Source organism: Emydura macquarii, unplaced genomic scaffold, assembly GCF_026122565.2.
Source record: "Emydura macquarii macquarii isolate MOO-44397 ecotype Brisbane River unplaced genomic scaffold, CSIRO-AGI_Emac_v2 contig_3134, whole genome shotgun sequence".
In the NCBI taxonomy this organism is placed as follows: Eukaryota; Metazoa; Chordata; order Testudines; family Chelidae; genus Emydura; species Emydura macquarii.
This window is the reverse complement of record NW_027133271.1, coordinates 458478-484730: the sequence shown is the minus strand read 5'-3', so window position 1 is coordinate 484730 and position 26253 is coordinate 458478. Positions and strand designations below refer to the sequence as shown.

Sequence of the window (26253 nt, the reverse complement as noted above, 5' to 3'; positions counted from 1 at the left end):
ACTTCAAAGAAAGCTCTGCTCGTCCCCCTGCTGTCTGTATTACAGTAGCACCTGGAGGCGTCAGCCAGGAGGAGGGCCCCGTTGTGCTAGGAGCAGTACGTATGTGTCTGTCCTAGTTAGATCGGCCTCCTGCTAAGGTGGGGAAGCTTGGTCAGAAGGGAAGGTCCTGCAGCGTGGTCTAAATGCCGTCAGTCTTTGGGTCATGCTGCTCTCTCCAGCAGCTCGCTCAGCAGCTGAGCCCCTGTGAGATCCTTTGTCTATGGCTGTCACACGCTTTGTCCTAGGCGTTGTGAGCTGCACTGTCCCAGAAGAGAGCAGTCACTGTGGATGGAGATGTGGTTGCTGGTGTAGCTGTTGATAGCTTTGAAAGTTGGGACCAAGGGCTTAAATTAGCGACAGAAGAGGACTGGGAAGGGGACACATTGGTGATGCTCTGAAGAAGGCCCGGTGTGCTGAGGAGATGGGGTACTATATTATGCATAAGCTGCATCCTCTATGTTGCTTCCACCTTCAGCCCCAGACAGCGTGATCATTATCCAGCTAGGAGGTGATAATAAAGAAGGAGATCACTGTAGCCAAGTCCTCCTCCAGGAAGAGCAAACTGGAGACAGAAGAAAGCATTTTTTCTCCCCTGTCTCTACCCAGTCATGGAGGCTGACTGCAGGGCTGTGGGGCAGATATCTTCAATGGAAGGGGGCCTGGTGTCTTCCAAGTCAGCATCACCTTGGCCTTGTTCAGTCCTGCAGTCTATGCAGGGAAGAATCTGAAAAGTCAGGATGGCTGTGTGACAAGTAGGCTGGTTGGCCAGCCTCTTACACGCCTGACCGTGTTAACACAGCTGCTCTTACAAGCAACAGATAAGACACAGTTATGCAAATCACAAACACCCCAGGGATCTGGGACTAGAATCTTGGCCATTGTTTCCAAAACACAGGCCTCTTGAACCAAAGAATATCTCTCCAACTGTTCCTAGAGGTAGGTCTATTATCCTGTCGGTGGGCTGGCCAGTGCTGGCTGACATTATGTACATGAACACCACCGTGTTACAGTACACGCTTATGTAAGACACTCTTTCAAATCAATCTAACGTAGAACCTCAGGGTTAAGAACACCCAGGAATGGAGGTTGTTCGTAACTCTGAAAACGTTTCACTCTCGACAAAATGTTCTGGTTGTTCTTTCAAAAGCGTACAACTGAACAGTGACTTAATACAGCTTTGAAACTTTACTGTGCCGGAGAAAAATGCTGCTTTTAACCATCTTAATTTAAATGAAACAAGCACACAGAAACAGTTTCCTTACCTTGTCAGATCTTTTTTTTTTATAAGCTTTCTTTTTCTTTTTTTAGTAGTTTACGTTTAACACAGCACCGTGCTTTATTTGCTTTTTTTTTTTTTTGGTCTCTGCTGCTCCTGATTGCGTATTTCCGGTTCCAAATGAGGTGTGTGGTTGACCATTCAGTTTGTAACTCTGAGGTTCTATTGTAGTTCAGAAACTGTAGTTAGGTTTCACATAATTTGAATTTTTAAAAATAATTTAGATGGATCATATCAATGATTATTTTAAGCATATTCTTCGGAGTTGATTGAGTTAAATTTTCACAGTTGTGCAAAATTATGGGTTTTAAGCTTTGTTTTAAATGTTTATTCATTTGAATTTTCACAGTTGCAAGAAATGATGGAGGGTGTCAGACAATAATTATTTAATGACAGCAGGTGATAAGATTTTAAAGTTTAAGCTTCAGAACTGTAAAAACACAAATTTGCCAAAACTACATGTCAAAATATACAAAATAAACATCCTTAAATCAAACTCTGAGTTCTCAAGCAACATTTTTCTTACTTTGCCTGTCTCTATATTTCAGTTGTTATCCAGGGAAATATTTTTTTGTTGGTTTGTATGGTGAAATCGATGTTTATTGACATTTACCAATAAAAATATAATTAAACCCTAACTGTGGTACTGAATGATGTGTGTGCATCTTCCTGCTGCTGGATGGAACTGGAACTGCTCAGCTGTGTGTCATAGGCCCTGTACTGTTTGAGATCAAGTGGTAGGGGCCTTTGCTTTTGAAGCAGGAGGATCTGAGTTCTGTTGCTGTGAAGTTCGTGGGTCTGACATTTCATGGAGTGGACTTACAGGATTAGGAGACACCATTTAGAAAGAGGGTTGGCCCACAGCTGGGTCTCAGGAACTCCTGAGGTCTAATCCCAGTCCTGCCACTGCTTTGTGGTTTTGGGCATGTTCCCTTGTTGTGTAAAATGGGGGGGTAACGATCAACTCCAAAGATGCCAAGAGGATCAATTAGCAACCGTGTCTCTGAGACATCATTGTGCTGGTTGGTTTGTGATAGCAGGAACATGCAAGGAATCTGGACGTTTGGGTGTGAAAGGGGCTGGCCTGGAGCCTTCTAACCAGATTGATCCAGGCAGGTGGGGCTTGTGAGGCATGGCAGGCAGTCCAACCAGGAGACGAGAACTCTGACTTCAAACTGAGACCGTCAGGCCTGGCCAGCTGGTTTGAAAAGTTGTGCCAATCACACAGGCTCGTTTTTCAGCGAGACGCAGGATATGTTGGCTAGAGCACAAGGGCTAGTAGTCACGGGACACAGAAGGGTCCACGAGGAAGATCCAGGAAAAGGTGGTTTGAGATGCTGAAGGAGAACGTGAAGAGGGTTGGAGTCAGCTCGGAAGATGCTCTTGATGGGAATTTGACACTCTGGAGACAAAGAACAAGAGCCACCAACCCGACTAAAACAGGCAAAGAAGACGGCAGAATGACACAGCAACAGCTGTACCAGAGCATCAGACAGATGTAGGGAGAGATGCCACCTTCACACTCCCCCGGCTCTTGGGTAGATATGCTGCTGAATACGCAGCAGCCTCTGCTGCTGTATGCTAGATCCGTCTACGACGAGGGCCGTGGGCCTGTCTGAGAAGGGCAAAGCGTCAGTCGCAGAACGCTGGCGCTATCATATTTGGGAATATGGTACCAAGCTAACAAGTATCATAAAGGCCCTGTTGGCTTATCCACGATGAGCATCAGTAGCTCAATATAATAGTCCAATAAAACATCCCTACTCGGTACATTGTGCTTATTTGCAAAAGCACTTTGCGACCCTCCTCTATGAATGAATCACTTCTCCATTATGCGCCATTGTGCGCTACTCCTGTTTTACTGAGGGGGAAGCGAAAGCACGGAGAAGTAATGTGACACCCTGAATTATACCTAGGCCAAATAACAAACGCAGGCAGCTTTACCTTGTCGGTATAATCATTATGACAGAGAGCCCTCCAGACCTCTTATGCCCTAAGCAAACCACTGGAGAGATACAGGCTTCCGCTAAAGCTATTGGACTGTATAATTCAACACATTCAGCTCCATGGCAGTGACGTCTGGGGCCCAGCTTTAACAGACAATATCTCCTTTGGGAACGAAGTCCCAGTAGAAACGCTCTGTCTACAGATCCGCAGACAGATTGTACAGGCACCCGGGAGCTCCAGCAGCAAAGGCATGGTTTCCCCCTGCCAGTCAGCACACAGCAAAGCTCACTCTTCTGCCAGGGCCAAAGCAAAAAACGCTCCAGCCATTGCAAAGCCCCGCAGGATGGAAAATGAAATCCAAAGGGCGGCACAGTCTGTTCCTACGTATCACCCCTTCCTGGCCTCGGCAACACTAGCGGCCCAGTCAGTAACACAAACACCCCCAACCCAAACCACCAACAAATTGCGGCAGGCCAACGCTTCACCCGCAAACAGGAGTCGCAAATCAATAGCAGCGAGAGGCTGAGCTGCCCTGATCCCTGCACAGAACTGCCACCCTTGCACACCAGCTCATCACAGTGAAGTGTGCAGAGTTGAGGCAGAGTTGCCAAACACAGAGCCAGTTGCTGCACAACGAGAGGTGGAAAGCAGAAGACAGAAAGCCCCGTTTAAACCCTCTAGACCAGCAACCGTGCAGCGAGTGTGACAGAGGAGCCTGAGGGAGAGAGGAACGTCTGACTCCTGTGTCTAATAAAAGAGGGAGCACCAGAGAGAGTTCCTCAGAGGCATCAGAAGTGATTCGTTATTTGTTAGTGGCGGATCAGGACCTCACTGTGCTAGGTGCTGTACAAACACAGAACAAAACTGCCCCTGCCCCGACGAGCTGCCAATCTAAGCGTGTGAGAAGAGACAAGAGAGAGCTGGGTGAGCACAAAGAAACAAGACACCCTTGGCCAGGATGAGGGGCCGTGTCTCAGCAGGCCAGCAGGCTGTTGCCCAAATGGTGGGAGGCGTTTCGCCAGGTAGTAGTAGTAAATGGTGCCGACGTGGAGGCTAGACGTGGCAGGGAGGGCACTGTCCTGCATAGCAACCTGCTCTCCGTCCCATTCCTGCTGTGGCTGTAAAGTTGCGGGGGGAAGTGTTGTGGTGCAGAGACACCCTGGGGGCTGATGTGATGACCTAACCTGGGGGTGGAAGGGTGAGTCCTTTGGGTGTGTATGGCGCCCAGGTCTGGCTTAGCAGCCTGAGGAGGGAAATGCACCAGCTCTGATCCCATTGCCCTGAGGTGGGATGGGCTTGGGTTGGTTTTCGGCGCCTTTTCAGCTCCAGGGAATGATTGTTTCATGGGATCATTTAAAAACACTTTCTTGGAGAAGACAAGCAGCTCCAGGAAAGGTGTGAATGCAAAATGCTCACCCAGGCCCCGGCGCAGTCGGGGAAGAGGTGTCATGCTGGCATCAGATGTGCAGCCTCCAGGACGCTTCCCTGCCGTTGGCAAGTCCCGAGGGCCCGTTTGCACGCTTAACGGGCTGTGCGCTGTCCCCTGCTTTCCCCTGACCACGCCTTGCTCGGACAGCTGCGTGCCAGAGGCTGGGCAGGGGCAGGTCTACTTTGCAGACAGGCTCTCTTCATCCAGGCTCCCCCCCCCCCCCCCCCAGCAGCCCCCCCAGAGGGCGCGGAGTGCTGGAGATGGCGGCATCTCAAGCAGCTTCTTCTCTGAACTGCCGGCCTTGGGCGGCACGTTTCTGAATTCAGAGCTGCACGAGGCGGCGCTCCACGGGGCTGGTTCCTTTGGAGGCTTGGGGCGTGGCCTTTCTCTTCCGGCCGCCCCGGCTTCTCTCATCTCTTCCCCCCCCCGACCTTCCCCGCAGAGCCTTCGGAAACCCTTTGTGGTGGAAGCTGGTGCTCCTGGAAGTGCGGGGCTAAGCGGAAAGGGCTGCAGCTGGGCAAGGTGCAGGCAGGCTGTGTGCAAGCGTCTCCACAGCTCTGGGCCTCCCAGTCCTGACCTGTAGCCCCAGTCCCCGGCTCCGGACCACATGCAGCTCTGCTGATGCTCCTCAGTCCCAACTGCAGCCCTCTGATATTCCCCCTTCCCCCAGCTCCGCCAATGCCTCTCAGTCCTGACCTGCAGCCCAGTCGTGAGCATCCTTCCACCCACAGTTCTACCAACATCCCTCCCTCCTGGCCCGCGGGGTCCCTGCTCTTCAGTCGCGGCAGACATGGACACACGTAGCAAATTATGCCCACCTGTGGGGTGGTGTTTGATGTGGACACAGGAGGGCCTGGAATGAGACCCAGCAAACTCATTTTCCGTAGAGACCTGCATTAGAATGGAACCTGACGCCTGCTGGGCAGCGCAGCCAAGCGAGCCCCACTGAAATCCCGGGCCATGCAGTGCAGAGCATCCATCTGGCAGGTGCCCTGTGTTCCCGGTGGGGCTCCCTGCTTCTCTTGCGTCCATTCCTGCAGCAGCAATCTGCTCCCTTCCACAGCCAGCATTTCCTCTCGGTAGCGAATGGTGGGGAGAAATTGGGGTTGCCTACTGGTATTCATTCAGCAGGCCAAAGCAATGCCCTTGTTACAAAGCGATGGCCTGTCACCACATTTCCCTCTCCAGCGCCAGGCTGAGACGTCAGCACATGGTGCATCTCAGCCTCCCATCACAACTGAGGCCCAAGATAAAGGAGCGGCTTTAATTGCCCTGCAGGCCAGGCTTACTGGTCAGGTTGTAATTAACTGGCTGATGCGTTTGTGCACCACTCCCCTCCAGTGGCCAGAGGCTTCTGCAAGATTATTACACTGATGGTTAAAGGCGATCACCACCCTCCTAGGGAAAACGTTTTTCCTAATGTCCAACCTAGACCCCCCGCTGCAACTTGAGACCATTGCTCCTTGTTCTGTCATCTGCCACCACTGAGAACAGCCTAGCTCCATCCTCCCTGGAACCCCCTTCCAGGTAGTTAAAGGCTGCTATCAAATCCCCCCTCATTCTTCTCTTCTGCAGACTAAACCAGCCTAGTTCCCTCAGCCTCTCCTCATAAGTCTTGTGCTCCAGCCCCTCATCATTTTTGTTGCCCTCCGCTGGACTCTCTCTGGTTTGTCCACATCCTTCCTGCAGTGGGGGGCCCAAAACTGGACACAATACTCCAAATGAGACCTCACCAGTGCTGAATAGAGGGAATAATCATTCCCTCAATCTGCTGGCAATGCTCCTACTAATGCAGCCCAATATGCTATTAGTCTTCTTGACAACCAGGGCACACTGCTGACTCATGTCCAGCTTCTTATCCACTGTAACCCCCAGGTTCATTTCTGCAGAATTGCTGCCTAGCCCGTCGGTCCCCAGTCTGTAGCTGTGCATGGGATTCTTCCATCCTAAGTGCAGGACTCTGCATTTGTCCTTGTTGAACATCATCAGATTTCTTTTGGCCCAATCCTCTAATTTGTCTAGGTCGCTCTTTATCCTATTCCTATCCTCCAGCGTATCTACCACTCCCCTCAGCTTAGTGTCATCTGCAAACTTGCCTCAGTTCAAGAGATAGGCAGAGGTTCTGGGGCCCAGGGGTACTGGGTTTTCTCCCCTGATGCTGCGTGCATGCCATGTATCTGACAGCTGTGATGTCTGGACCTGGGCAGATCCATAAACAGTAGAATGCCCCCATGAGTATCCAGGATCCCAGCTCACCCTGGGGTTGGTACTCGTCCTTCATAAACAGGCCTGCATGTTGTGCTAAAACTGTCACTAACTCAACCTAAGAAGGGATCAGCTCTTGCTAATATCTTGGCTCTCGGCAAATTTGTCCTCTTGATTTCACAGTTCTGTAAGACATTATCATTTCACATGCAGACGGACGGCACTTGTGGCGGTTCTAATTCCACATGCCCTGATTATGTCGCCATATCTTGCAGCGGCTAGGATAGCTTTTCCCCCCCCTCCGATGCTCTATAGCTGCTCTGAGCACGCTGCTCTCTGACTTATAAGATGTCTGCTTTGAGCAGGGGGTTGGACTAGATGACCTCCTGAGGTCCCTTCCAACTCTAATATTCTATGATTCTATGATCTCCCCATGTCAAGGCTTTTCAGTCATCCAGTGCCTAAGGTGCAGGACCAGAAATGGGAACAATGCGAAGTGTTTAACGTGAAATCTGCAGCTTGTCTCTGTATTCAGGCTAATTATGTTCTAAACAGACTGCTCCTTCGTGCCAGCTGACAAGCTGTTTAAAGCTGATGGGTACAGGCGCGTTTCAGGAATTGGATTGCTCAATGGTCCGCAGATTTCAGAGTTAGTGTTTCATCTGGAGAACAGTGAAGCTCCGGTGGGCAGTGCAGGCTGATTTCTTTTCTTTCTGCAGCAGAGTGTCCATCAGAAACCATTCTAGTGAGAAGACATTATTGTTATTTTAATTGACATTTTATAACAAATGTCGAAGACTAACTTAGTCTGTTGCACTTATCGGGGCACACCTGCTGTGTAACAGTGAATATACGTCTTCGCTTATGAGGAGTGACTTGCCATGCCAAATTAAAGAAGTGGGATCCTCTCTAGTAATATTTTACTTTTAGATCTTTTGTCTTAAAGCACCTTAAAGCACCACTAAAATGCAATCACCTCTGGGATAGAGCGTGGCACTGAGTACGGGGGGGACAAGTGTTGGAAGGGTGGATTTCTTTTCGCCATGGACATTAGGACAAATTCTCACTTATACAGAAACTGCCAAAGGGGCTCTGACAGATAGGGAAACCGAGGCACACAATTGCCCACACTCATGCAGCAAATCAGTGGTAGAGCCAGAAGCGGAAGCCAGGTCTTTTGACTCCCAGCTCACTGGATCACACCGCCTGCTGAAGTTCACGCTGGGCAACTGGCCACTTATTTTTTTTAAGGTTATACACACACTGTGAACAGTCAGACTTTCTATGAAAGCTCCACTGCAAATAGTTTATAAAGGGTTGGTAAATGACGACTAGATGTTATAAGCATGTTCGATGGTTATAAGCATATCAGTAAGAAGGTGTTATAAGAATAGCCATACGGGATCAGAGCAATGGTCTATCTAGCCCATTGTCCTGTCTTCTGACCCTCTGAGTCAAGATGACTGTTTCGTATTTGTCAAGTGTTCCTCTTTAGAACTTCCACACTGCATTAATTTCCCTTTAAAGTCAGTGACATGTAGGGCCTGTTGCCCTTTATGGTTCCAGGCTGATGGCTGCTCAGTAGAACGGGATAACGAAGCCCCCTCGGTAACGAGGATCTTTGTGTGGCTCAAACTGAGCTGCTCTCAGTCCCGGAGAATTTCTGTTTTCCAAAGTGATCGAAGATGCAAATTCATTCCAAAAGGGTGTTAATTAAAACCTTGAACATCTCTTGAGGACAGAGTCTGAGTCATCAGCAACGGCATAATTAGAATTGAAGAGCCTGGCTAAGCTCCGGGGCTTTTGCTGCTCGAGGGGAGTCTCGCGCGAAGGGCTTGGGAATCAGAACGTCTGCGTTCTAGTCCCAGCTCTGCTGGGGAGGCTTGGGCAAGTCAGGGTGCCGCTCCGTGCCTCAGTTTCTCCACTTGGAAAATGGGGCTGGCACTGCACTACCTCAGACAGGTGTAACTAACTGTAACTAGCCGCTCCCTGAGGGATGTCGGTAAAGCACTTGGAGAGACTGGGATGGGAGGGGCTTTAGAAGTACCATGTTTGCGCATTGAAAGGGTTAGAACCCCAGGGCCTGATGCTGGTCTTGGGTGTAAATTAGGAGTCGTTCTATTGAAATCAATGGGGCTACACTGGTGTAAGCGAGGGGAGCTGGGGACAGGGGTGCTCCCTTAACTGGAATTGTTCAGAGATGTAAAGGGAGCCAATGGCCTTTTCCAGAACGTCAAGTGACTAGGAGACCCTCCTGGAGATTCCCCCAGCAGCTGCTCTTCTGGGACTGTGGGGGGCAAGGCGTGTCCAGACACCCGGCAGCAATTCGGGGGAAGCTGTCGTGATTGTGACTCTTCCCCTTCAGTCCCTGCCTCCTCGTGCGGGGTCAGAGGCTGGAAGGGGGAGGAATTCATTCCCACACACAGCGCAACACCACAGATGAGCAGGCCGAGTGGAGGCCCCGCTCCTTCTGGTGTGACTCCACTCCGAGTTCCTCCCGATGTGCACCAGTGTGAACGAGAGGAGAATCAGGACTGGAATGTCACTGCGCACTGCCCCGGCATGGAGTGGAGAGCAGCTTCAGAACCCCAGTGCCAAAATGCAGGAGACTCTACGGTCTCAGTGGAAGAAGTAATTCCATTAGCTGGCCCTTGTAGTAGACTTTATCCTCTGCGATCGATTAGCCGCTAGAGGGGGAGAAAGACTTGCACACAACACGGGAGGAGTTACTTTTGCAGCCCACAGATTCATTCCCCAGCGGCCATGGGGATACGGATAAAGCAGAGAAACACCAGCACCTGAGGCATGATCACTGGAGCTGTACTGTCCTGGCCCAGTGTACACGCCCGGTAAGCGGGGTGCTGAGCCTGGCACCCACGAGTGAATGAACGTTACAGGGCAGGGGCTGATCTGCAGAGAAGAAGAGTTGTTCCTGTTCCAAGCTCTGGCGTGTCAGCCAAAAGGGAGATCCTTGTGTTTAGCTGTGGTTTTTGGATTGGGAGCGGGGGGATGGAAGCTGTTGTACTCCTGCTGTATGGAATCCTTTTGGGTCAGGGCCCCTTTTACCCTCTCACCTTCCATCCTATGCCTCTGTGTCTTTAAAAATTCAGCTCCGAGCCCCCTGGGCATTTCAAATCCTGAGTCCGGGGGATTTGGCATAGGCAAGGGCAAACCTCTGTGAATGTTAATGAAGCGCTAGGTGCTAGGCCCCGACCATGCTAGATGGATCATCATGATTTGCTTACTAAAGGCAATCACAGCTGGCAGATGGGATTAGGTTTTTTTTTTTTTTTAATCATTCCTTCTCTGTCCCTCCATCCATTATTTGTAAAGCTGCAGAGCTGGACGCCTCCCCGTTTAAGGTCACTAACTGCTGTTCTGAGCTTCCTGGCTGCGTGTGTTTAGATCCTGTCCGAGCTGTGGTTGGATTCAGGTCCGGCAGGTGATTGAGTCAAACAGGTCAGTCTGGGAAGATGGGGGTTGGGTGCGTAAATGAAACGAGATGCAAAGGGGATGGTCTTGAATGCGGAAACAGTGCATCTGTGGGTGTTTTTGCCCCAGGTTTCCTCTCGTTGTTGCCTGCTGTTCAGTCACCGTCCTCCACTCCAGAGCTGGCCGCGTTTCACTGGTGCTCTGTGAAAGACACTTTGGGGAATTTCCTGCCCCGAGTGTGTCTAGAATGGCCTGTTCTCTGGTTGGAGCTCACTGATGTGATCCCCTCCATTCCCTTTGTGTGTCCCTTTTAATTCCTCCCCGGAGATTCTGCGTGCGCGCTGGGCTGGTTTCTGGCAGCGTGAATGGTTTGACAGATGCTTCCCGAGTTAACAGTGCCGAGCGCTGGCAGGCCGCACCTCCTGAGAAGGAGCTCTGCTTTTCTGCGTTTACCTCTGACCCACCAAAGCAAAGATCTCTCTCTAAAACAGCCCTCGCCCCCTCCTCCCCAGCCCCTGCCTGGGAGCCTCTGCTGCTGTCTGCCCCCTTGCCGCGGCTTTTCATGTCTCTCTCTCCACAGACTGGCATTCAAAGCAGAGCCTAGAAATGACTCACCAGGAATGTGGACGGCTGTGGTGACCAAAGCGAAAAAAAGCACAATCCCTGGTTGCTTGCGCCCATCCCTCCAGCTGTCCAGTGTATTTGCTCCCCTCTGATTTCCTTCTGCCCTCTTCTCCATGGATACAGAGGGCCCTCTGGAAGTAGAAGCACCCAAAAGGTGGAGCCTCGCTCCTTAGGGTGCTCCCTGAGCATAGGGTACCTTGGGCGTGGGTCAGGGGGCTCTCCTGGTGGGGAGAATTCCTCCTTCCACCCCGTAGGAACCCAAACTCCCAGCCTGGTTGCTGCAGTTGGTGCAGTTCTTCCACCCCGTGCCCCATGGGTGGAAGGGATGGTCTAGATAATGCTTAGTCCTGCCGTGAGTGCAGGGGACTGGATTAGATGACCTCGCAGAGGATTCTGGATTTTATTTCCCTCAAGAATCTCATTTCTTACCCCTCTTGTTCTCCTCCGGCCTGGAAGCTCCTGTCCTGCCGGTCCTGTGATGGCTGGGGGGACCCAGTGATGGCGACTGGGCAGAGGGTAGAGAACTGGGGGTGTGGCCTATGAAACGAGACCAGTGTCTTGTACATGAGAGCGAGGCAAGTCAAACGTTCTGGGGGAAAGATCTGAGGGATGTCGGAGATAGGCATCTATTGGAGGCAGACCTGCGGGGTCAGGGGTGGGGTTGTTTTGTAAATTCTTGGTGAATGAGTGAAATAGCTTTCCATTTTTTGTTATCCGAGGGCATCAGGTTCATAGATCCCAAGGCCAGAAGGGACCATTGTGATCATCTAGTCCGACCGCCTGTATTACACAGGCCACAATAATTCCTGTCTGAGCTAGGTTAAAGTTTGAGCAAGTGGATTTTGTCCCTGGGCTGGCAAATATTCATGTCTGGAAAGCAAAGATGTAATGAATAGGCTATATCCCTTGGAATTGGCGCCAGGATGGTGCCTATGGAAATGTGTCCTTTGCTGACACACATTCAGATGGAGGGTGGCTTTCATCATGTCCAGGATATGATTTGCCACTGATCAAATCAACTCCAGAGAGCCTTGGAACAGGAAGATGCACATGGGCAAGTGAGATATTTGGACCATTTGCCATTACTGCCCTTTGGGCCATGCTTGACTGAGGATGCTGTCAAAGCAGCAGCGTCTTGCTATGGCCAGTGCTGTAATATTGCTTCCACGAGCACAGCTTTCAGGGGTGGCATCTCTGTGAAGCCACAGAAAACGACAGTGGTGTGTTCCCAAGGAGGTGTCATCTAGGGATTTCGGCACAGGACTGGAAGGTGGTATCCCTGGATTGTACTCGGAGCTGTGCTGCTGACTTGCTGTATGGCCTGTGACATCACTTAACCTCTCTGCCTCAATGTATCCCTTTGGGAAATGGGGCTAACGATACCTATCTGTTCTGCGGGTGACTTCTGTGAAGCTCTTTCAGAGGCGCTAGACAAGTGCAAAGTATTACTCTGCGAATAGTGTATTTGTCACTGATTTTGCATCCCTGCCCATCTTGGCTGATAGTCATTGATGGACCTGTCCTCCATGAACTTATCCAGTTCTTTTATGAACCCTCTTATAGTCTTGGCCTTCACAACATCCTCTGGCAAGGAGTTCCACAGCTTGACTGTGCGTTGTGTGAAGAAATACTTCCTTTTGTTCATTTAAAACCTGCTACCTGTTAATTTAATTGGGTGATCCCTAGTTCTTGTGTTATGAGAAGAAATAAATAGCTCTTCCTTATGTATTTTCTCCACACCAATCATGATTTTATAGACCTCTATCATCTCCCCCCTTAGTCGTCTCTTTTCCAAGCTGAAAAGACCCAGTCTTATTAATATCTCATCATATGGAAGCTTTTCCATGGCCCTCATCATTTTCGGTGTCCTCCTCTGTAACTTTTCCAATGCCCATGTGTCTTTTTTGAGATGGGGCAACCAGGAGGTCAGACTAAGCCAGCTAAGGTTTGCTTGGTGCTGCTTCAGTGCAGGGGGCTGGATTTGCTGACATCTCGAGGTTCCTTCCAGCCTTACATTTCTGTAATTCAATTGCTGTGTTCTGGAGGGGACACCGTGATGTCCTCAGTGATTTGATTGGGTGAGTATCTGTCCCAAATCTTGAGCCATTTGTATTCCATTTAATGCTGAGAACTCGGGAATTGATCTCACAGTGGAGGCACCGAGACCACGCTGGAGCAAACAATCCTGCGCCGGCCCTCAGGGCCTGGACAAGATGACGGGTCGTGTGTTTCCCTTGCTAACGTGTGACTTATCGTCCCGTGCTGTGTTGGCTTGCAATGAACGCGGGTGAACGGTGCATACAGCAAAGTGGGTAATACGACTGGCTCTAAGATTGCATCGTGAGTGATGAGGGACATACATCCATGTAGCACCTTCCACAAGGTGATCTCAACGGACTTTAGCATCCGTCAAGCCTCACAGCTTCCCTCTGAGGTAGGGAAATGATTGTCCTCATTTTAGAGGGATAAACTGAGACCCAGGGATTATTCGTATTACAGATCTCGCCTCTCCCTCCCCCTCTGTGATCAGGCCCCCACTGTGCTAGGTGCTGTCTGTTGAATAACAGCCAGTCGTTGCCCTGATGAATTTAAATAGACAAACTAGACACCGGGTGGGAGGGGAAAAAAGTACAGTCCCCGTTTTACAGATGAGTGCTTGAGACCAAAAGGGATGATTTAGTGACATAGCCTAGGTCACACCAGAAGCTTGTGGGAGGCGCAGGGACCGAACCTGGTTCTCTTCAGCTTGATCAAACGCCTTAAGCGCAAGAGCCTCCTTCTGACTTAGTTACTTGCCCATGTCCATGCCGTGAGTAGGTGGCTGAGCTGGGATGGGGCCCTCGTCTGTGCCTCCCAGCCCCAGATAGGGTTGTTCTCTCCACGTACGCCAAGGTAGCTCCATTGCTGGGAGCGGACTCGCTCCTGACTTCCGCTGCACGAAGAGCAGGATCGGATCTGGGACGCGTTGTCCGTGTCTCTGGGTGTAGCTACACGGCAAGCGTAGGATGTGATTGCTGCTCGTGGGGACTTACCCGAGCTAGCTTTAAGCTGGCTGGCTCGGGTACCAATCGTTGTGAAGTTCAGACTGGGTTACACAAGCCTGCCTGGCATCCTGCATAAATACACGGGCAGCTAGCCTGCGTGCCTGCAGCTTCACAGCTCCAATGCCCGAGGCTAGCTAGATTAAAGCTAGAGCCGGTGTATCTGTGCAAACTGCAGTCACACCCTGGGATTGCAGTATAGACACCCACTGCAGAGAGGAACCCATCCTGGATGTGTTATGAGTTACTTATCAGCTTCCAAGTCCATTAGCGGCTTGGAGCACTGAGCCAATGGAAGAGAGAACAGCCGTGCAGCTATTGGGATGAAAATAACCCCCTCGCTCTGTTCATCACACGAAGTAGCCGGTGCGGAGGCTGGAATCTGACTCATCCCAACACCTCCTGCGCTGTCATCTTCCCCGTAGCAGATCTCAGCATGGAATGCCAGGTGTCTGGTGCCGCTGTCTCAGATGCAGGGTGCTAATTAAACATGCTCCCCGGCCCTGCATAGTGCCGTGAGAGTGATGAGGGTGACCTGAAAGGTTTGGTTTGTTTCACACTTTTTTTTTTCCTGCTTGTCTTTTTACCTTGGAAATATCAGATAGTAAATCTTGTCTTCCCTGCTTTGGCCAGCGTGCTGCACTTCACTGAAGGGGTGTAGGCCTGCTTTCAGCCTTTAACAAAAAACATTTTTCTCCCAACTGTGTGCCAGTTGCTTGAGTTAAATTAGGTGCGTAAGAAATGCCATAAGGTGAGGCATAGCCCTTCTAAGTGGGTTGGGGAACAGGCTCCCCTATGCCCGGGGCAGCCTGCTTTCACAGCTGATGGGACTACCACCATGAGTTACGTGATGGGAGCTTGTGACTAGAAACCAGGCCTGCTCACTGACTGAATTCAGGGAGAGAGCTGGCTGTGAAGATGGCAAGGGGACAACTCTCAAAAGCTCCCAGGCAGAATGCAGCCCTGTTCTCCCTGCTTCTGCAAGTCATCTTTTCGAGTAGTCACTTCTCTTACTGGTTCTAAGTTTCTTGCCTTGTTCCGCTGCCTGCAAAAGAAGCACGTGGAGATGATTTGCCATGCGGTCAGGCCCTCCTCCAAATCTGGGTGCTCACTCCTCGCCATGTCCCAGAGAAGCGCTCTCTTCCTCTGCTTTACTCTTTGCACCGCCTCTGGTTTGGAACAGTGACCGGTTCTGCTGGGATCTGGGATGGGAAGAGAACAGAGAATGCAGATCCAGGAGAGAAATAGGTAGTAGAAACCTTTTCCATTGGCCCGTGGGAAGGGAAATGCTCATTGCTCAGGCAGGTGAAGGGGAGAGAATGGGGAAGTATGGCCTTGTGGCTAAAATACTGACCTGCAATTCAGGGGTCTATTCCCAGCTCTGCCATTAATATCCTGTGTAACCTCAGGCAAGTCACTTGATCTCCACGTGCCTCTAGTTCCCATTTGTAATAAGCAGTGCTTAATTTGTGATGAAAGAGGTGCTGGGGCTCCAGCACTTATTTGACTTTCATAACTGACGCAGCAAGCCCAGAGGTGCCAGGGCTACGAACTGCCAAACTCAGAGGTGCCAAGGCTCAGCCATAGCACGAATTAAGCCCTGGTAATAAGACTTTCCCTTTGCCTGGTCTGTGGTTAGTTTAGCTTGCAGACTCTGGGGCGAGTACTGTCTCTTCCTAGGCGTGTGTACAAATAATCAGGAGGCACGTGCTTCTTTGAGGACGCTCTTTATGGCCAAGTCCTTCCTTACCAAGATGCGGCAAAGGAGGAGACCTACTGTGGGAGCAGATCATCCCACATCAGCCTATCGTGCGGTTCCTCGCAGTTTCCTCGGAAGCAGCAGGTGCCGGCCACCGTGAGAGACGGACTCTGGGCTAGATGGACCCTGGCTCAGCTCCTCTCTTCCTAAACCACAGTGACCTACCTAGATAGCGGGAAAGTCTCCGGGAAGGGTCACCTTCTGGCGTGAAGAAAGGGGCCCTCTTTGCAGAGCCTGTGAACGCTCCAGAGGCAAGGGTTGGGGAGGGAAGGGGCCTAGTTCTGCACTGGAAGGGGGATGGGTTGGCTGAGCTCATATGACTTTTCTGTCTTTCGGTTCTGTGAGATCTAAATGCCGCAGGGGGCAGTGCGGATGGGGCCTGGCTGGCTTCCAGGGTAGTGAATGGGATGTGGCATCTCCCACCTGTTAGACAGGCCCAAGCTGGTGATGAAGGCCAGAGGGTGGCCTGTGTGGAAGGAGGCTGATGGGTCTCAGTCCAGTTCCCGCTGTGCAGGTATCCACAGCACAATACACAGAGGGCTCAGGTACCTGATGGGGCTGAGAGAGATTCACGCTCAGGAAATGCAGAGAGCAGAAGGACAAGCTCCTGCCCTTGCAGTGCTTCCCTGTCACATTGTGTCACCCTCTCGCTTGCCGGTGGCCATTACCTGAGTTTGACCTTGAGATGGCTGAGCTCCCGGCACAGCGGTCATGCCACAGCAGAGGGTCACGCTGCCCGGGAATTGCTGCAAAGTGACTCATTAAAGGGCCGTGGTCACCCAGGTTAGCTATTAAACCAGCCCCGAGTCCTGGGAATTAGGCCCTGTCCATGGCTCAGAACTAGTTCCAACGCTGCTCCTGCATTTAGATTTTATTTATTATTTCGGAGGGAAAAATCCCTGTGTGTGTGGCTGGATCGGTTAGGTGAGATCTGCTCCTGCTTTTCTGTCTGCCCAGCTCCTGGCTCAGCCTTGCCGAACCACGTTATAGCAACCGCCCCCTTCCCCCTGCTCCCCCTCTGCTCTTTTCCCCAGTCCAGACAAGGAAAATCAAGCTTGTGCCCTTTTTTATTTGCTGCTTTTTGATGGTCTGAAAAGACTCTTGGTAAAAACAATCAAATCTGGCTTGATTTGTTGATTTTTACACTAGAAATCTAGGTTCCGCCTGCCCCGTGAGGTCTGGTGAGGAAGAGAGTGCTCGTGCATTGGTGGCATCACAAGAGTGAGAAAGTGCGCGCTGATCTACCAAGAGAAGGGATTTTAGTCAGATTATTTCAAACTTTGGTTTTGCTAACACCTTTTCAGGTTCATCGATTCCAAGCCAGACAGGTCCACTGTAATCACCAAGCCTGACCCCCTGTATGACACAGGCTTGAGAACTCCCCCCAAATAATTCCCAGAGCAGATCTTTTAAGACAAACATCCAATTTTGATCTGAAAATTTCTAGTGCTGGAGAATCCACCACGCCCCTGGGTGAGTTGTTCCAGGGGTTAATTACCCTCTCTGTTAAAACTTTACACCTTATTTCCACTCTGAATTTGTCTAGCTGCAGCTTCCAGCTGTTGGATGGTTCTGTGTTCTTGTCTGCTAGATAGAAGAGCCCATTACCAAATATTTGTTTCCCATGGAGGCAGGGATCAAGTCACCCCTTAGCCTCCTCTGGCTCTGTCAAAGGAACTCATTGGGAAAGCTGAAGCATCTCTGCTTCTTCAGTTACGGTGCAGGAGTGCATGGCGCACATGCAAAGCTGGTGGGGGGGGGGGCTTGAACTGGCTCTGGAATCTGAGAGTTCCTAGGTTAAACCCCTCCGCCCCCAACCCTTTTGTTTAGAACTTGATCTCCAGACAATGCTGAACATCCATGCTCTGAAAACCCAGGCCCCTTTACAGTGACTCAAGCCGGGCACCTTCTGAAGACCTTGGCCGGCTGTAGCCAGGTGTTATGTCCTTACAAACACCGGCTGTTCCTGCTTGGTTGTTCCCAGCAGAATTGTAACGGCACCTTTAAAATGCAACCTCGACCAGCTTCTCTCTGCCCTTGGAGGGATGGGGGGGGGGGGGGGAAGGCAGTGGGCGGGGGGAGACAAATGGCGAGGAGGGGGGGGGGGGGAAGGAGAAGACACAGAAAGTAACTGGTAATTGTATACTGATGCCTTTCATAGTGTGAGGCAACACGAAATGAGAGGCTTGGGGGAGAGATCAAAAGGAAGTACAGAGAGAGAGGAAAAAAGAGCAAGGGAGAGGGCTGGATTCCTGATGAGACAGAATTAGAGGGTTACAGAATCAGATGAGAGGCAGCTGAAGAAATAAACAGTGGCTCTGGGAGGAAGGGAGCAAACAGCCAGGCAGGAGGCGAGGGAAGAAAGCCAGGATAACAGGAACCTGAAAGCCGGGAAATTAGAGCCGCCAGTGTTTTTGCACAGGAGGCAAACTGGGGCGGCAGAAATTTGTGCGGGTGCCGCCTGCAGCGTGAAGCCCTGGTCTCCGTGGAGGCAGGCGAGGGAGGCAGCTCCTTCTCCTGCAGCCGTTCTGCCCCAGCTGAAGGAGCAGCCCGGCGTGGAAGTCGCCTGATGGATTGCAGAGCGGCTGCGGACCATCACGTTTGCAACGGTAACGTATTGTCTGGGCGCAGCGGAACACATGGAGGCAGGCTGCGCGCTGAGCGAGGAAGGATGGGCAGGCGGCTAAGGCTGCGGGCTAGGCCTGGGGGAGGGGAGCTGGGTTCAATTCCTAGCCCTGCTGCGGCCTCCCTGGTGACCCTAGACAAGTCACTTAGGTTTACACTTAAACAGCTGCAGTGGGGCAGCTGGGCCGCTTTAGTGAGAATTTGTCTTGTCCACACAGTTAATCCACCTCCACCCTATGGGGTAGCTATGTCAGCGGCCTGTCAACATAGTGCTGCCTACACCAGGGGTTAGGTTGGTATAACTCTGTTGCTCAGAGGTGTGGAATTTCACCACCCCCCCCCCAGTGACCTACCCATGTAAGTTTGTAGAGTAGACCTAGCCCCAGTCTCTCTGCGCCTCAGTTTCCCATCTCTAAAATGGGAATAATAATCTCCCCTTTGTTTTGTCTGTTTAGATTGTAAACTCTTCAGGGCAGGGGCTAGCTCCTATTATGTTTCCATTGCACCTAGCATGATGGGGTCCTGGTCTCAGCAGAGGACTCTGGGCACCACTATAGTATAAATAAGAATAATGAAATTGCTGTGAATCCAACTTCCCTCTCCGCGCCTGGCTTACCCACCGAAGGAACAAATGAGGTCTTTTCCATTGTTCGATGTCGCCTTCTGCGGAACAGGGGGTAGTTTTATTACGTGCTCAGGGAAGGTCTGACCCGGCAGCACATGTGAGTGGCTATCTCCGGAGACACGAAAGTGGTGTCTAAATTTAGTTTGGCAGGAGCAGCAGCTATGTCTGGAAATCTGGCTTGCTGTACTTGGTGTCAACGGATCAAGTGTCCCACAGACCGAGGCTGTTTGCAAGGGGGTGGAGGGGGCCAGATACTAGAATAGGTGCAGCCCACTGGATCTCAGTCGTCAGAGTGTCCTGGCAGAGCCCACATGGACGTCCCATTCAGAATTCCTTGCATTCTTCCCCTCTCCCGGTTTGTGTTTTAATGAGTGTCCCCTGACAGGTTTGAATGTGGTTCCAGACTGTTTCCATGCTTGGGGATGGGGTACCACTCTGCAGTAGCCGAAATGGGTTTGTCTACCACTGTCCCGTGCTGGGGAGAGTGTCAGAAGGGCTTGCGTGTGCTTTTCTGCTCCTTGCATGGTGGAGCTGCTTCTGTAGCTCACCGGGGAAAAGCCTGGTAGGATGGAAGTTCACTCTCTGAAGCTTATCAGGGTCCGTCCGGCTACCGGCTGTTCTCGTGTATTTGGAGGCATTTGAAGGTGACGAGTCCCTGTAAATGCCAAGAATGGAGAGGGATTATTCAGTGTGAGCCACGATGTTATGGCAGAGAAGGCAGCATGGAGGCCAGGTTCCACGTGGCCACCGAGCGGGCGCTCGTCCTGACTTGCCGTGTGTGAGGCGCAGGGCTGCGTGCTGACCGGTCACGCCCACTGACGTCAGCGGAGTTCCTCAGCACGTGCAGGGGTGTCAGTGATTTCAGCATCGGGGCCCTGGAAGGAAAGGGAGCTAGTTAGGGGCACGAAGCACAGTGGTGGCGAGGCCTGAAACCGACCCGCTCCACCTTCCTTTAAATGTAATATCCTGGGGCGATAGGAGATGGTAGATGAAGGCCATGCAAGAAAACCATCAATTGATTTAAAAGAGCTGCCTGCAGGACGGGGTGTAATCCTGCAGCCTTGTGTTAGAACACGGGGTAAGGCTACGATTCTGTCATGGCAATCCTGGGTTCTGTGATTTTAAGAGAAGTCCGCGGCTTCTCCAGATTCTGCTTCAGGCCCAGGCAGCGGGGCCAGGGCTTTGGCTCCAGCCCAAGTTTAACAGGCAGTTGAAAAGCTTCTGTGTCGATGTCGTGAAAACCGCATCACTGGGTGTACGGACCCTTGATTTATGGCTTATTACCTGCGTCCGCTCCGTGACTTTCAATACAAATACCTGAGCCAAAATCGTAGCCTCAGACAGGGGTGCAGCCATTGGCTAAACAATACAAAGGAGCCTGGAGACTTTAGGGCAGGGGTGCGAGGGTGCCAGGACTGCAAAAGTGTATGTGTGTGGGTGGCGGGGGAGGAGAGCAACTAAAATGGGCCGAATTGGACGGGTGCTCTGACTTGCAATCCAAGGAACTAGCTTAGTCACGACACCACACACACTCCAGTTCAGCCCGGCCGCCCCTCTTCTCATCCCAGCAAGGAAGGAACTGTGCTGTTACAGCACCTGGCTCTGGTTGGGGGACAAGGGAGGGGACTGGGCCACCTGGATCCCTCCTTGTTGCACCCGGGCCAAGTTCGGGGCCCCAGCGGTGTGTGAAAGGGGCAGTGGCCATTGGGCACCACCCCGCTGCATTTCCAGCACCTACGGAGGGATGCCAAAGAGAGCCCTAGAGTGCCGGCCTGAAACAAAGTGATTATTGGCTTGCAATGTGATATGGTAGCCGAGAAAGTTAATGTGACTTTGGGCTTCATACCTGGGCTGTGTCCATATTAGGGCTTTATGGACCTATAATTCTCAATGGGTGCAGGGTCAATGGCAGACCGTGCAGTGTAGCTGGGTTGAAGGCTCATCAGGGTAAAAACACCTGAGCCTTAACCACACCAGAGCATCTCCCCCGGGGAATTATAGTGGAGAAAAGGCCATCGAGGCTGATGTTGTGGAGCAGGGACATGATGCTCCTTTCCTTGGTGGCCCTCGTGAGACTGCAGCTGGATTACTGCAGTCAGTTCTTGGCATTTCAAATGGTGCTTTGTCGATTTCAGACAAGAAAACCAGAGGGACAGACTGCTGGGGAAAGGTGAAAAGAACCGGACAGGTGGGAGAAGTGATGAGTACGTGGGAGAGAAGGGGAAGGATGATAACCAACTTACAAATGAACTGTTTAGAACTGTTTGCAGCTTGTTGTTGCCATGTCGGCCCCAGGATACCAGACAGCCAAGGTGGGGGAGGGAATATCTTTTATTGGACCAACTTCTGTTGGTGAGAGAGACCAGCTGTCGAGCCACACAGAGCTGCTTTTCAGATGTGGCCCCGGGACCCGGCAGCATGCAAAGCGTTAAAGATGAGCTGAACCTGTGATGGCTCTGCACGCCCATCAGAGAAAATGCTGCATAACCATCATCTACAAAGAGATGACCCAGCACTTAATTTACCGGAGCCTGCCTCTCTCTGCATTCAAGAAGCAGTTGTTTAACAATCCTGGCTGGGTGACAAACGGGTGAGAGGCGCTGAAGTATAGCAGGCCAGGAAATCAGCATTCAGTGGGTGCTGCATTGCCAACGGCCTCCCCGCAGCACTTTTCATGCCAGGGCTGTCGGGGATCAGAAACTCTGCCGTTGGAATGGGTTCGTCTCCAGAGGCTCCATACCGTTGAGTGCTCTTCGGAGGAGCAGTTTCATGAGCCGGGCCCTGGTGCAATGAGAAGGTCGACATCTGGGACACCTTTTGCTCCCTGCCCTTCGCCTCCAGCACCCCTCAAAGTTAGCATTGCAGATCCCAGCGGGGGCGTGCCCTCCCCAGCCAGTGTCTGCAGCCAGGAGACCTGCGCTTTAGTTCTGGCTCTGCCAGGGACCTGCTGCCTGGGGCAGGTCACATCCCCTCTCCGTGCTGCATTCCTCCCCTGCAGGTGGAAGATGGGGCTTTTGACGCCTCCTTTGTAAAGCACTAGGAGATCTTCGGATGAGAAGTACAGAGTCTCACGACTAATCAGAGCTACCCCTTATGTTTGCTGTGGTCTGCAGGCAGCCGGGACGCTCAGACTTTGACCAGCTGCACCTTGGTATTTGATTAGCACCTGAGCAGCCCTGTGGTGCCGAGCCCGACACCTGCCTGGGCTGCCGTGCAGCTGCTGCAAATCCCTGCCGACCACGCACGGGACACGCTGGCCAGGGCATGCCGGGAGCCGGGGCAGGACACAGCTACTGGCAAGGCGGGGCGGGCGTGGATGGAACAGCTCTGCAGGGCAGTGGCAACACAACGCCGCCGGCCAGAAGGACAGTGCGGGGGGAAAGCCCGGGGGATCCCCTGTGACCCGAGCAGGGGGCAGGCACGGGGGCTCCTGTGAAGGGGGCAGCCCAGGGGAGTGGAGGAGGGAGGGCAGGGCACGGGGACACTGAACTGCTCTGTGAATGAGGCAGCGCCGGGGAGTGCAGAGCACAGGACAGCCTCTTGGGAACGTGTGTGTGTGTGTGTGGGAGTGTGTAGGACGATGGTGTTTTAAATCCCCGTTTCTCAAGCGTGGTGTGGGGGCCCTGCAAAATCTACTAGCCCCAGGCCCACAGGAGAGTTAATCCAGCCATGCACATGAGAGGTGCCTCGTGTCGCTAACCTGCCCTGGGCGACGTGAGGAAGTAGCAGGCATCCCGGGGAGGGAGGAGCCATGGCTGGGCTACGCTGCAGCCCGGCGCAGCCTCGTGGACTTATTGAAGCATGGGCACGACTTAGGGCAGCCCTAAGGCCGGAGGCCCTCAGCAGCCCCGCGCTCTTGACTAAGCAAGGTGCAGAAGCCTCCTCTCTGGCCCAGCGGCGGTGCTGGGAGGAAGCAGGCCCAGCTGGCTCCTGAAACGAATGACGACCTGGTGCGGTGGCCGAGCTCCGTGCGGGTGGCGGGGCCGGCAGGGCACGGTTTGCTCTCTCTGCCTGTTTGCCTCTTTCTGTTTTCGGGGGCTCAGTTTCTCTGCTTCGCGTTTGGAAGCACAGCGCGTTCCTGGTCGTGCTTCCTCGGGCCAGCGCTCCCCCCCCCCCCCCCACTTTGTCCCAGGAGCTAGGAACACGCTGTCTTCAGGAGGGAAGAAGGGATCTGAGCTGGCCATTGGGCGGGTCCGTCTGCATTCAGTGCTGCCGCGGGCCCAAGCTGAGATTTCCTTCCCCTTTGCCAGGCTTTGGCTGCACATGGCTTCCGACGGCAGATGGCTTCTGTGCTACTTTTGGGCGTTTGGGGTGGCTACAGAGCCTGCCCCAGCACCACCAGGCCATGGGCCCATTCCCAGTGGGAGCTGCACCAGTCGAAGGGCCCTTCTTGGGCTGAGCCTTTTGCCCAAGGTCCTTTCTCTCCATCCAGTAGCTGCAGTCCAGGAAGGAACGAAAGTGCCAGATGGCTCATCTCAAAACAGGCAGCAGGGAGGAGGAGGACGTGGCACGATTAGATCCGCACTCCCTGGCTGCTGATGTTCATCTGCCGTTTGTCACTTGGCGTCTCAGCTCGGGAAACGCTGGCTAGATCCCAGGTGCTGCTGGAGGGTCAGGTGGCAGCGACAGCCGGGACGTGTCCCATTCATCTTGGGCCAAGAGGCTGCAGCCTTTCCTTTCAGATGTGGCTGGTGGGAATGATCCCCAGGAGGCTCGGTCCCCCATCCAAGCACTGACCCGGCCTAGCTCCACTTAGCTGATTAGATCTGACCAAAATATGGCCCGCGAGGTGGTGGTTGCATTTGCATCTCAAGCTAGGAAGCCGACAGCCAGGCATAAGACAAATGTGAACTCAGTGGTCGCATGATGATCATTAAATAGTTACATTACCACAGGGCCTAGAGGCCCCAATCAGGATCACGGGGAATTGTGCCAGGGGCTGTACAAACGTATAGGAACACAGGACCCCTGCCCCAAAGAGCTTACAGTCTCCAAAGACCATTGACACATGATGGGCAGTGAAACCGGCACAAGCGTTCCCGCCCGCTCCTTGCCACAACCAGCATTTGGTGCACTGGGTCACGGAGCAGCAGCAGCAGCCAGCAGTGCCCATAGCGTATATGGCGTGTTTCCTAGCCTGTCCTGGAATGTCCATCTCACTGGCCGTCAAACCATCAGCTCTTCCTCGGAGCATCAACGGTGAACGATTCCCTGGCACTCAGTGGGTTACAGGGACTGGTTCTGCTGCAGCTCCCTGAGGAGCGTCTTCCTCTCTTTCCTTGGGGAATGCAGGTGATGCTCAGAGAGGCTGGCTCAGTGAGGATAGGAAGACACAGAGACCAAATCCCGTACTACGTTCTCCAGCAAGGGGCAATCCGCTCACCCCTGGGAAATGTGTTGGTGTCTCCACTAGTTACCAGCCGTTTGGCAGCAAGGAAACAGGGCTAGAAGAAAGCGGCTCAGCTCCAAGATTCATTCGCTTTCCCTGTGTGGGTCCCACTGGCAGCTCCTGGGCCCGTGTCTGGGAGAGGTGCTGAGGACTCTGGCCGCCTGCCCGCGAGCTCCGCTTCCCGCCTGATAAGGGTCGCGAATGCCTGTTCCCCACCACCAGGGGCTCAGGTTTCACTTCTCCTGAGGACAGAGGGTAAATCAGTGCAGAGAGCTACGAGCTCTGGCTGCAGGTACATCTGTGGCGCCTTTGTTAGCTACCGCCAACCCACGTCATCATGGGGAGCAGATGTGGCTTAGCTGGGAGACGAGTGGACGTGGGAGCCAGGATCTGCTAATACCTCGCTGGGCAGGTCACCTGGCCGCTCTCTGCCGCAGTTTCCCCATCTTGCTTTTCTCAGAGTGGAGGGATTTCTTCTGCACCAGAGGGGGGTCCAGTCAGGAACCCCAGATTCAAATGCCTCCCAGCTTAGCTGATTCGGTTCCCAATTCCCTCGCGTAACCGGCTGAGATCTCACTCCATCCTTCCCCCGCCACCTAGTCATCTTCAAGTGTGCGCTGTCTAGGGACCTTATTTTCACTGGGTCGCAGTGCTTCTTCCTGACGCGCCACCTGCAAGCTAAGTGTCTTGCACTGGCTCTCCACACAAGGGGGAGCATCACTGTCTTATTGCTCCTGTTTTCTAGGCAGGGTGGAAGCACATTGTGGGGTGTGTGTGTCTTACCCTGTCTCTGCCTGCTCTGCCCCTGTTCTCTGGCTAAAGAATTTCAGTCATTTCTAGAATCTAGCCCTTTTTTTTTTGTTTTAAATATAGCAAACCTGCATTGGTCTTCCTTTGCTAACTCCCCTTCGTCACCCCTTCTGCTTCAGCCTCTGCCGTCACCTGAACAGCGACGCTCAGCGTTTTGGAGACTCGTGCAGCTCCCACGCAGTGGGACCATTAAAAATAGCCGCCGGTGAGGCACAAAAGGGCATGCTACCTTCTGCTGTCCCTGCAGTCTCTGCAACTCGCTAGCCAGCCTGGTTCCCAGAGCCGGGCTGCTGCGGACGTCATCAGCGATGTGCTGCACTAGGCACAAAGATCTCTTGGCAGGACAAGCTGTTGCAGCTCTTGTGGATGCGGGTTTTTTTAGGGGTGGGAGGCGGAGGGAGGAATTCAGCTCCAGACAAAACCCTGTGGGAAAGTTTGTGTGTTGGGGGTGGGATGTCGTCATCAGCGTTTGCCAGACTGGAGAAAGGATTTTTCAAACTTGTTATTGCCACCAAAGGAGAGTAATGATGATAATACTTAGTACCAAGGCCTGGATTTTCAAAAGGACATGGATCACATCTAGGCACCTATATGAATGGCTGGGTTTTCAGACAGACTCAGTGATAATCCCCTTTAGAAGAAAGCTGGCTCTCTGGATTTTTAGTCTGTTGTGGGGAGCAAACGGGAAGGCCAGGACGTGTGACTCTCTGGTCTAGCTCCTCTCAGCCAAGTTGCCACAGCTGGTTGTGGGCAGCCAGATATAGTAGTCAGAGCCAGAGTCTGCAGTCACAAGACAGGAGACAGCTGGGGCCGGCTACTGAGAGGTCAGAGGCAGGAGACAAACTGGAAATCAGAACAATGACTCGGGACCCAGTGTCAGGAAACAAACTGGAAATCAGAATCACAAGTCAGGAGCCAGGGGCAGAGGCAGGAGGCAAACTGGCGGTCAGGAACCACAAGTCAGATGCCTGGAGTCAAGTGGGGTTGGGAGACTGAAGAAAGCCAGAGCCCCTTGTTGAGACTGCTTCCGGGGCCTGCAGCTGCTGCTGGTT

At 52.5% G+C, this 26253-nt stretch overlaps 1 protein-coding gene and 1 long non-coding RNA gene across 5 annotated transcripts in view; one reads left to right on the top strand and one right to left on the bottom strand.

Annotated features, from left to right (window-relative positions):
* Nucleotides 1-26253, top strand: part of EFR3B (EFR3 homolog B) — a 133710-nt gene that overhangs the window by 1775 nt on the left and 105682 nt on the right. For 3 of the 4 annotated variants that reach the window (XM_067531316.1, XM_067531315.1, XM_067531319.1), the window contains exon 1: nt 18281-18361. The exons of the other annotated variant lie outside the window; for it this stretch is intronic. In XM_067531316.1, coding sequence (XP_067387417.1) covers nt 18322-18361 — 40 coding nt within the window. In that variant the 5' untranslated portion in view covers nt 18281-18321. Of the gene's footprint in view, nt 1-18280; nt 18362-26253 lie in introns of those variants that run through there. 4 annotated transcript variants of the gene reach the window in all.
* LOC137142085 (uncharacterized) lies at nt 15065-19033 on the bottom strand. The gene is made up of 3 exons (XR_010916847.1): nt 18998-19033; nt 16176-16310; nt 15065-15195 (listed from the first exon to the last, which is right to left on the bottom strand). It is a non-coding gene; the product is annotated as an uncharacterized lncRNA (long non-coding RNA).